At 44.3% G+C, this 11,821-nt stretch overlaps 1 protein-coding gene and 1 pseudogene across 1 annotated transcript; one reads left to right on the top strand and one right to left on the bottom strand.

The window, feature by feature from the left end:
• Positions 1-4,820: 4,820 nt before the first annotated feature.
• Positions 4,821-6,075, top strand: LOC120706456 (prohibitin-3, mitochondrial-like). Its single transcript, XM_039991119.1, has one exon. The coding sequence runs from the start codon at positions 4,955-4,957 to the stop codon at positions 5,801-5,803; it is 849 nt and encodes a 282-aa protein (XP_039847053.1). The 5' UTR covers positions 4,821-4,954; the 3' UTR covers positions 5,804-6,075.
• Positions 6,076-8,236: 2,161 nt separating this feature from the next.
• Positions 8,237-11,431, bottom strand: LOC120655141 (annotated as a pseudogene).
• Between the last annotated feature and the right edge of the window lie 390 nt (positions 11,432-11,821).

The raw sequence follows: 11,821 nt of genomic DNA, 5'->3' as shown, positions 1-11,821 counted from the left end.
AGGCGTGTTTAGAGCGGCCCCCACAGGAATTCTGCATTGGATGCCGGTTTTGCCAGCTGGTTTGGCGTTACTAGTAACCGGAATGATACTCTACATTTGTGAATTTTATTTCAGAAAGTAATAAAGGTTGTGATATTTTTAAAAAATTTGGAAGTAGTAATAAATGGATAGAGTTGTCTATGGTAGAATCAAAATGGAATTTTTACTCTAAATCAGTAGAGTCTGGGTTCATTGCATAATCATTTAACGATTTCGTATCATTCCTTCAATTATAAAAAATATTGAAATAAGGGTGTGTGAAGTGAGTGCCTGCAGGAATTCTGCATTGGATGCCAGTTTTCCAGCTGGTTTGGCGTTACTAGTAACTGCAATGATACTCTATATTTGTGAAATTTTATTTTAGAAAGTAATCAAGGTTGTGATATTTTAAAAAAATTTCGAATTAGCAATAAATGAATAGAGTTGTCTATGGTAGAATCAAAATGGAATTTTTACTCTAAATTAGTAGAGTCTTCCAGCTGGTTTAGCGTTACTAGTAACTGGAATGATACTCTACATTTTTGAAATTTTATTTTAGAAAGTAATAAATGTTGTGATATTTTTAAAATTTTTGGAAGTAGTCATAAATGAATAGAGTTGTCTATGGTGGAATCAAAATGCAATTGTTACTCTAAAGTAGAAGAGTTTGGGTTCATTGCATAATCATTTAATGTTTGGTATCATCCCTTCAATTATAAAAAAAATATTGAGATACGGGTGTGTGGAGCGAGCGCCCACAGGAATTTTGCATTGGATGCCTGGTTTGCTAGGCTGCTTTGGTGTTACTAGTAACTGAAATGGTATTCTACATTTATGCAATTTTATTTTAGAAAGTAATAAATGTTGTGATGTTTTTGCAATTTAGGAGGTAGTAATAAATGAGTAAGAGTTGTCTATGGTAGAATCAAAATGCCATTTTTACTCTAAATTAGTAGAGTTTGGGTTCATTGCATTATCACTTAACGTTTGGTATCATCCCTTTGATTATAGAAAATACCGAGAGAGGGTATGTGGAGCGAGCGCCCACAGGAATTCTGCATTGGATGTCAGTTTTGCTAGCATGGTTTGGCATTATTGGTAACTAAAATGATACTATGCATTTGTGAAATTTTATTTTAGAAAGTAATAAATGTTGTGATATTTTTAAAATTTTGGAAGTAGTAATAAAGAGTTGTCTATGGCAGAACAAAAATGCCATTTTTACTTTAACTCGGTAGAGTTTGGGTTCATTGCATTATTATTTAGTGTTTTGTATCATTCCCATCTATTATAAAAACACTGATATAGGGGTATGTGGAGCGGGCGCCCAAAAGAATTCTACATTGGATGCTGGTTTTGCCAACTTAGTTTGGAGTTACTAATAATTAAAATATACTCTGAGTTTGTGAAATTTATTTTAGAGTCCACCAAAAAATAAATAACTAGAGTTGTTTGCAATACAACAAAAATATCATTTTCATGTAAATAAGTAGAGATCGGGATCCATAGCATCGTCATATAACGATTGATGTCATCCACCTTCAACAATTATAAAAAAACAAGTTAAACACTCTAATATCTCATCTCAACTCCCACCCTAACTCAAACAAGCCATGTAGCCACCACACTATATGTCATTGTTATGGTTTTGTCGGTACCTCTGCACTAGGGTACCTCCTCTTGCTGTGTCAAGACTCGTGTAGTTATCTGTAACTACGCCCAAAGGAATCGAGCAGCCGGACCCCTGGGGTCCGACTCCATCTCACCGGACCAACGGTCTCGGACCCGCATCCTGCTCGGGACGAGTCCGGTGTCACCACATGTCCCAGAGAAGTGACCACTCAACCAAACAGCCAGGGGGCCCCGGACCTCCCACGGGGTCCCAGACCCCCATATACTATCCGGACCCCTCGGCGGGGAGGGAAGACACCCCACCTGGGGGGGGTCCGGAGCCGCCACGTGTCCGCAGGAGTAGGTACGCGCGCAGCCGCGAAGCTTCCCTGGGAAGACTCGCCCACCTACCGCATTCAATGCGGGAGACGTAAGTGCGCTCTGCCACAGTAGAGCCCGAGGTGACTTTTGCCAGGCTGTACTATTGACCGCGCGTTACCAAGGCACACAGTGCAGTCTCTGGCGCTGCCCACGTCACGCGCGTCAGTTAGACACGACAGCTCGGCGACGGAGTATCATAACGACTACGCGGTAGACCCAACAGTCTACGCCGCAACCTACACCACCTCAACGGGCGCCTCGCCGATGGGACAGGTGAAGACCCCCCTCGGTCAGAAAGTCTACAGTGCGATGAAGCGTATCCAGCGAAGAGATTCTCAACCGTTGTAGCACCATTAATGTCTTTTTCATGATATTCTATACTTCCTTGTTGGGCCCACCTGTCGGGGTCCAACACCTGTGTAAGCGTCCCCCTTGCGCTATAAAAGGGGGACACCCGCTAGAGAAAAGGCCAGGTCTCAAGAGGGACTTGGAGGTAGAGGATAGACTCATCCACGGACACAAGAGCAATAGATCTCTAAGTGGACGTAGGGTATTACGCTCCGTCGGCCCGAACCACTCTAAATCCCCGTGTGTTCTTGTGTTCTTGCTTCATGTCTAGATCTGTTGAATCACTAGCACTTTCCCGAGTAACCACCAACTGGGATTAGACGGGTGCACTACGCCACCCGGCTGTGGCCTTCCACCTTGAGCCACGACAGGTTTGATGTGGCTATGATCTCCCGATGCAATTAGTTGTATATCATGCTTAGCGGCAGTGCGGCACCAATGTATCCACTACCATTGTTTCCCTTTTTCCTCACGTCCAATAATCATTGTAGCTCAACGCAGATATACCTCCTACCTGCTATGTCTTTGTGATGCCACTCTATCTTAATGCAACTATATTTCTCGTTGTCTAATATATTTCTAGGTACATGGCTGTCTCAATGATTTAAGTGGTCGTTTGCTTAAAATATATTTTATTTTAGCTCAAGATGGTCATATATTTTATCGATGTCTGACAGACTTTATTGCTCTGATTGAATATTTATTTTAGGTCATATATTAAGGGGATACTAAGCTCAACAGGAAAAAGGCTAGTAATTTCTCCTACTCTTCACATCTTAGAAACTGGTTGATAAAGATCAAGAGGTAATGAATACTATCTTTGGATATGCTTTATGATTAGCAAAGTACTACTCAAATGAAGGCTTGAAATCATAATGTACATTAAGACAATAAATTTTGAAAAAAAAAATATGAAGACTCTACCTAGTACAACTAGACTTAGTATTGTCAAGATATTGATATAGAATATTTAATGTACTCTAAGCATTTAAGCTAACACCTTGTAAAATATAGTATAAAAAGACACCTTGTAAAATATATGCCTTTTTATAATTGATGCTTCTAAGCTCTTTTTAAAGGAAATAGGCCACAATATAACAAAAATTGCCCCTTTTATAGTTGCATCATAACCTAAGTTTAGGAAAGCTAGCTTCAAAAAAAAAGTTTAGGAAAGCTCATATTTGAAGGAAAAAGAATTTACTCTATTACCAAAGTAAGCTTCGCATAGAAAGGGACCTTTCAAAAATATTATCTTTCTTGTTTCTTATGATGGTTCATTTGTTCTTTCAATTATTTGGAGGCCTTTTTCTAGTGTTGGGACTTTTCTAGAATGATGTGTTAGATAAGGAAGGCTAAGAAAGGAATGAAATACAATTTTGGATGTCAAATAAGGGTGGTCAAAGTTTCTAGTGTTGTATATGGAATTGGGTTCTAATCCAATGATATATAGGGAAGTTCCTCTTAATTATGAGTAGATATTCTTGTGATTATCAACAAAATCTCGATCTAATCTCACATTTTAGCGACAGACTCTTGCAAACCCTTTAACCCAATTGAGCCGTTTTAGCGCTATGGCACATGTTAAGGGCAATCACGTACTATGTCCCCGAGGAAGACAAGGTTATGGTTAACAATTGGATGAGTTGAAGTGAAAGGTAAATTAAGTGCACACCAAGGTAGGAGGAAGCCATTAGAGAGTTGTCTTATGGCGAGGTAGAACCTTGCCTTTTCATAATGCATTGGTTGAGTTCAAGTGCCTTCTAGATCAATGTAGTGTTTATGGAGTTTCTATTTTTGAGTGAGAAAAATTGACCCTAGTATGGAACAAAGAAAAATATTGCAAACACCAAACATGTTTTGAGTAAGAAATAAAAATGTTCCAGTTAGAAGAGAAATTGTTCTAGAACATAGAAAAATATTCTATGGAAAGTTGTTCTGAGCAAGAAAAATAATTTCAAACAAAAATAGAAACTGTCATCTAGAGAACAAATAAAATGTTTCAAGCAAATAAAAAGGTATCCAAATACTCTCTTTCTTCATTAAAAACGTTCGCCTTTTAAAATTCAAATCAAGTCATATATGATCTTGTTTTATTATATGAATTATAAATCATGCTGCAAACCGTTTTCAAAATAGACATCGAAGGTGGGAGGAAATTGCTTTAAACTTTCGAAGTAAATTTTTTTTAGCATACTTTCGAAGTAAATGAAACCAATACAACATACCCTAACCCACGCCTCACCCATTTTTCCAATCCAAGCACCTAGTCGGCTTGGCTGAACGCGGGCCGCTGTACGCGCGGTCACGCTGGCCCACAATCTCGCTAACGAGAAGCCCCATCCGAAGCCGGCCCACCAGGTCCAGGCGCGAATCTTAGTGCCACCATCCAACCATCTCGGCCGTCCACCTACCACGGCCAACTGGAACCTTCGTCTTCTTCTCTGCCAAGAAAGGCGGTGGAGATGCGGCGCCCCGTGCACGGCTTTTAAAACCCCACATCACCACGCCGCCGGGAATACCGGATCGATCCCCCAAACCCCTCTAGTTCACCGCCAGCGACCGATCCCCCACCGCTAGTGAGAGCAAGGAGGAAACTATGGCCGGCGGCGGGCAGGCGGCGGTGTCGTTCCTGACGCGGATTGCGAAGGTGGCGGCGGGGATTGGCGTGGCGGCGTCCGCGGCCTCCACGTCCCTCTACACGGTGGACGGCGGGGAGCGCGCCGTCATCTTCGACCGGCTGCGCGGCGTGCTCCCGGGGACGGAGTCGGAGGGCACCCACTTCCTCGTCCCCTTCCTCCAGAAGCCCTTCATCTTCGACATCCGCACCCGCCCCCACAGCTTCTCCTCCACCTCCGGCACCAAGGACCTCCAGATGGTCAGCCTCACGCTCCGCGTCCTCTCGCGCCCCGACGTCGACCACCTCCCGGAGATCTTCACCTCCCTCGGCCTCGAGTACGACGAGAAGGTCCTCCCCTCCATCGGCAACGAGGTGCTCAAGGCCGTCGTCGCGCAGTTCAACGCCGACCAGCTCCTCACCGAGCGGCCCCACGTGTCGGCGCTCGTCCGCGAGTCCCTCACCCAGCGCGCCCGCGAGTTCAACATCGTCCTCGACGACGTCGCCATCACCCACCTCGCCTACGGGCCGGAGTTCGCGCAGGCCGTCGAGAAGAAGCAGGTCGCGCAGCAGGAGGCCGAGCGCTCCAGGTTCCTCGTCGCGCGCGCCGAGCAGGAGAGGCGCGCCGCCATCGTCCGCGCCGAGGGGGAGAGCGAGGCCGCGCGCCTCATCTCCGAGGCCACGACAACCGCGGGTAACGGCCTCATCGAGCTCAGGAGGATCGAGGCGGCCAAGGAGATCGCCGGCGTGCTGGCGCGCTCGCCCAACGTCTCCTACATCCCCGCCGGGGACAACGGCCAGATGCTGCTCGGGCTCAACGCCGCCCGGTGAATGGATCGTCTCCTGCTCTTCAATTAGTTATTACTTTAGTGAATGGAGTAGAGTTCTATTGAAATACTTTAGTAATTCAGATGCATCGACTTAGTTTTGGTATTTTGGTACGACCGGGGACTAGGTCAAGATGGTACTCTGCACCACCAATAAAGTTCTGCAGATGTAGAATCTATCGAACAATTGTTGCATTTTATTCCAAAATTATGTTCTACTTGTCATTGTGATGATCTCTCTCTTTTCTATTAATTTTGATTGTGTTGCCCTGATTATTGCTGGGATGTTATTTGATCAGCAGCAGCTCGATTTTTTATTGTGCTTGATTTCTGATCTGTATATGTGATTTAGTGCAGTTAGCATTCTACAATGCCCATGTTTATGTTGCGGTTATTGTAAGTCTAGCATTCGCAGGTTTCCTACAGTCTACTGAAACTGGAAATAGGAGTAGTATACACTCTGTTTTGAAAAACAGAGATAGGTGGGGTGTGGTTTGGAGGTATCTGTTCCCTTTCTTCTTCTTTAACAAAGAGGGGATCTGCAATCTGTTTTTGAGGCATAGAGCTATTTGCGGTTAACCTTTGGCTTGTTGTTGATTTTAGATACTGTACAACTATTTAGGCAAAGACCCCATAAGTCCCTTTTCCTTGTATACAATTTTTGCAGGCTTGTTTCCTTTTCTTTTTTGTCATTCTGAAGCATGACTGTTTATCCACAGGGAATTGTGGATGAAAGTTTGGTAATGTGAGATTGAAATTTAATTTAGTATCTGGTTTGCTAACCTCGCCAGTTTGCTGATCTGTGACTTTTCTTGAATGTTGTGTTAGAAGTTGTGCATGCAGTTCTGATGTGGAATTGTTGTTGAATGTCGTGTTAGATTGTAGCTGCGTGTGTACTGTGCAGCATATGTCTCTGGGATCAGTAAACCGATCCTTTTCTGCAACCGTCTTATGGAAGTCCTTTCGGTGTTGATTGTTGGTTTGAGTTCTGCATGTAGCCGTGATCAGTTTAGAACTACCGGGATCTTCACGAGGAACTTTCAAGCTAAAGCAGCACTTACCAAATGCGTCTTCCGTAATCCTTGTTTATGCAGAACATATCGTATCTCTAAGCCTTCTGACAGATCGCAGTCAGCTTTCCTCTTAGCACCAATTTGATTCTGCACTCCGCAGTGTAGCAACCATCAAAGGGCGCCCCTCACATAGAGAACTGTATGTGTTCACTCACTCCTAGATTGCAATAACTCATTCCTAAATTGCAACCCGCTTGATGTGTTGATATCCAAATATAGTTATTGGTCAACAGACCGTCCTCTGCATCTCCATCTAGGTAACTCACATTGAGGTTTCCTGTCATCAACTTTCATTATCGAGGTGACAAATTGTTATCGATGCTTATGCAATTGCTGCTTCTCCGTGCTCTGTATCACGGTCTAACAGTTGGTACATGTTGCTTATGCAACTGCTGCTGCTCTGTGTTCCGGATCATGTCCCAGTAGTAATGCTTCAGTATGTGGTTCTCCGAACGATTAATCCATGATGAAATGTATTCTCTTTCTTCCTATTTTTTTTAGCAACGAGAAATGTCCATAGTTATTTTGCTGATTGAGTGGGCCACAAGGCCCACAATCATATAATTTATTTATCACGGCTCCAACATCCCTAGTTTCCTGAATCATGGTTGGACGACGATGAGCTGTGTTTTTTTTCTCTCCCAGTTCTCAGTCGAGATCAATGTTCAGAGTTACGCTGCTGATCGTGTGGGTCAAAATCGTTTTCTTTTTTTGAACGAGAACAAGCACGAAAATGTGCTTATTTTCCATTGATAAAGGGACACAAAGCAACGAGAGCGATACTTTAGATCAGTAAAAAGAAAGGAGAGAGGAAAAACAAAATATGGGGATGAACACTTAACAAAATTTCACGCCGGCCCGGCTAGCACAAGTTTTCCCCCTTCATCTTCGCTAGCAAGTTAGCAAAACATGATGCGGTAGGACTAGGACGATTCAACGTAAATTGGTGATCAGAACACATATACATAGAACTTCTAGATCATTCTCAAGAAACACCTGAATTTTTTTTTCTAGTTTTATTTAGGATTCTTAGTTGTTGGGCATTCTTGGTAAGAATATGATATATGTAATCCTATCCTATCTCAGCAATTTTCTTTCTTCCAAGGAATTGCGAGGACTTTCTAGGGAACAGTGGGCTTGCGCACCCAGGATGCATCCCTTGGATGTGTGTTCTACACAACACGGTGGATACTGCACATGATGCCTGATAGGCTGGGCAAAAGAACAGTGTCAAGTTTAAACACTTAATGGAAACCCATGCTAAACCATATACGATATGAAATACAGTGGCTACCGGAAATCTGTAGAAGATAGATTGATCTAACCAAGCTGAGCCCCTTGCATTGCCTGTGCAGAGGTGGTAGTCAGGTAGAGTAATCCCTTTTTATGCTCTTCAGTTTTGTAGTCACCTCATTCATTGCCATCCTTTGTTCAGGTGATTTGCTCGAACACACCAGACCCAGCTCGAATATTGACACAAGAAAGTTGCCATTGCAGGTCGTGGAAGATATTTCTGAAGAATCAATATCGGTTTGGCGATGAACACCATGACTAATCACTTCATCCTGCAGTAGCTTCTCATCAACAACATCGATCAGCTTTGTCGGAAATGCTCGGGAAACCCACTGCCTAAGGCTGGTTTCCCCGACAAACATCGCATCAGTGGGCCTCTTCCCGGAGAAGACTTCAAGAAGCATGATCCCAAAGCTAAACACGTCGCTCTTCGGTGATGCCTTCCCCATGAATGCAAGCTCTGCTCAAGAAAATTTCAAGAAAGCTCAAGAACCAAAGCATAGATAATAGAGTTCGAGATAATACTGTGCTGCCAAATAACAAGTTTCAATAGTGATAGCAACAAGCACACACCTGGTGCAATGTATCCAATGGTCCCTGGCATACTCGCTGAAATCATAGAGTTGTCATTAGCTAGAAGTAATTTCCATCGGGCATGTACTGAAGCAACATGCGCCGTCATCTCCTCATCGAACAACACATTACTAGGCTTCAGGTCGCAGTGCACAACAACTTGGTGGTGGTGGTGCTGGTATTTCCTTGCCTCCGATACACCAAGCACAATGTCCAATCTCTTGATGAATCCTAGTGGCTCTCCGTTTCCAGTGTGCAAGTGTTCTTCCAAGTTTCCATTGGGCATGTACTGAAGCAGCAGTGCTCTAAAATCCAAGTTGGAACAAGTGCTCAGTATCCTTATCAAGTTGCGATGTTTAGCCATGCGCATCACTCGACATTCAGCATCGAAGCTCCTCAAAGCCTGCTCGAGTTGCATGTTGAACACTTTAATTGCGACCACTGAACCATCATCTAGTTGTCCCTTGAAAACTCTGCCAAAGCTCCCAACTCCAAGAAGGTTGTCTTCATTAAAATTTTCAGTGGCACGAGCAATCTCATGATAGGATACTATCCTATGGTTGACCACATCACCCATGTCAACAGAAGTCGTCGTCACATCTGGTCGCTTCATATTATTTTTCCTATCCATCAGGCATAAGAGAATTGCTATTGCTATAGCTGCCACTGCTATAAGCACAGTTGGGAGTATAAACCTCATCAACTGTTTCTTGGTTCGAGTAGAAGTATCTCGACATGGAGAAAATCCTAGACGTGGCGAGCCACATAACCCAGGATTTCCCATCAAAGATTGTGCGCTGATGTTTGAGAAAATAGCGCCATTTGGTATCTCACCTTGGAACTCATTAAAGGAAAGGTTCAAGCTAGTCAGTGAAGTAAAGTTAACCAAAAACTTTGGAATAGTACCAGAAAGGTTGTTAAAAGATAGGTCCAATAGACCTAGGTTCATTAACTTTTGGTAAGACTCTGGGATTGAACCTTGCAGCTTGTTGTGTGACAGATCTAGGTAGCTTAAGAGTCCAAGATTTCCAAATGAGTTTGGGAGGGTACCAACCAAGCTGTTGGAGGAGATATCTACATAATACATTGGTCCCAGGGGACTCAGATCAGAATGCAATGCACCAGTAAATGAATTGTGAGATAGAGATAATAGAGCAAGGTTACTTAGATTGAATAAGCCTTCAGGTATAGTGGAAGACAGCTGGTTATGTGAAAGCGAAATTTGTTCTAACAAACTTAGGTTACTAACACCATTTGGTATGATGCCGGAAAATTTGTTGTCCTCTAGGAATACTTGATGTAATCTTGCTAGGGTGCCAATTTGTGTTGGGATTGGACCAGACATGGCATTCCCAACTACGTCCAGTACCGTAAGATTCTCCATTAGTGTAATGGATTCTGGTATTATGCCACTTAAATTGTTGTGAGAAAGTTTCATCAAACTGAGACCACTCAGATTCGATATCGTTGTTGTAAGGCTGCCAGTTAAATAGTTCCTGTGCGCACCAAATTGTTTCAGATTTCTAGAGAGATTTCCAATGCTGGCAGGAATGCTCCCTGTGAAAAAGCATGTGTGTATGCCGAGGTATCGCAGCTGCCTGCAGTTGGAGAGTGCCGGCAAGAAATCAAGTGTCCCGGTGAGAAGATTGCTTCCAATGTCAAGGTATTTAAGCAGCCTGAGGTTTCCGACAGTTGCGGGGACCTATCCAGTTAAACTGTTCGATTCCAGTGCTAGTTCGGAAAGTTGGGACAGGTTACCAAGAGAAGCTGGGAATGATCCTGTCAGTTGACTGAATGAAAGCTGTAGCCACGTGAGTTCAAGTTTTCCCAATTCAACCGGGATCTCTGCGCTTAGGTTGGAGAATGCGAGGTCAAGCGCCTGGAGCTTGGTGAGATTGCTGAGCTCACTCGGGATTGATCCATGGAGACCGCTTCCGCCTATTGAAATGAGAGTGAGTTGCGGCAGTTTAGCAAGCCATGTTGGCACGACATCGACAAAGGGATTACCCCCCAAGTTAAGCCCCCGGAGGTGCTGACATGCTGCAAAGCCTGACGGTATTGGGCCAGTGAGGTTGTTGACAGAGAGAACCACCACCTGCAGCATGGGGAGGCTGAAGCCTGAAGCTCCCGTTGCGAGGTATAGGACCGACCAGGTTGTTGCTACCAAGAAACATGGTTTCAAGCCTGGACATGTTGAAGATTGAAGGAGGTCCTGGACCTGAGAGCTGGTTGTATTCCAAGGAAAGAACCTGAAGCATGACGAAGGAGCCTATACTGTTCGGTATGGACCCGGATAGACTGTTGTGGCCAAGATCAACAACTCTAAGACGAGGCAACCTTCCGATATCAGACGGGATCGGACCTGTGAGCCTTGTGTTTGTAAGGTTGACGTGGAGGAAGGAGAGGTTACCGAGATGAGCGCCGAGCTCTCCTTGGAGCGGCATGCCCGGTAGCTCCAGTGCAGTGACTCGCTGCCGGCGCCTGCTGCAGGAGACGCCAACCCAGTCACAGAAGGGGGAACTGGGGGTCCAGTTGCCGCGAAGGATTCCAAGCGGATCTGAGAGCCCAGCTTTGATGGCAAGAAGCGCCGAAAGGTCGGTTCCATTGGTTGGAGCTGAAGATGAAGAGATGCCCATGTTTGACAGCAGAAGGGGCAGCAAGAGCATCACAGGAACAGGGCGAGCCCGGGCCATGGCCATGCCGCTAGATAGAATGGTGTGTGTGCTTTCAGGCGCCTACTGACGACGAGCATCTATATGCTCCGTTCCAAAACAGAGAAGACAGAACTTCTGTCCGGCACCGTTTATATATTGTGTGTACACTGAAAATGGTTCACATACTTTGTATACGCGTTCAGATATGGGAGGATCTGGCTAGCGAACGAAATAATGATTTGCATGGGAATGATCATTCCTGAGAATTTTCCAAATGCGATGGAATTATAGCCCATCAGACAGACACATGTTCACACCTGACAATGACATGCGGTGCTTAGTTTTCTCAATGATCGACATGATTATCAACAAGTTGTCTGCCCTCAACGATTGTAACTAGTAAGTATATTAAACTGAAATGACTCATCG

The sequence above is a fragment of the Panicum virgatum genome, chromosome 1K (assembly GCF_016808335.1).
Source record: "Panicum virgatum strain AP13 chromosome 1K, P.virgatum_v5, whole genome shotgun sequence".
NCBI lineage: Eukaryota > Viridiplantae > Streptophyta > Magnoliopsida > Poales > Poaceae > Panicum > Panicum virgatum.
The sequence above is the reverse complement of the archived record's forward strand: the minus strand, read 5'-3'. Positions and strand labels throughout refer to the sequence as shown.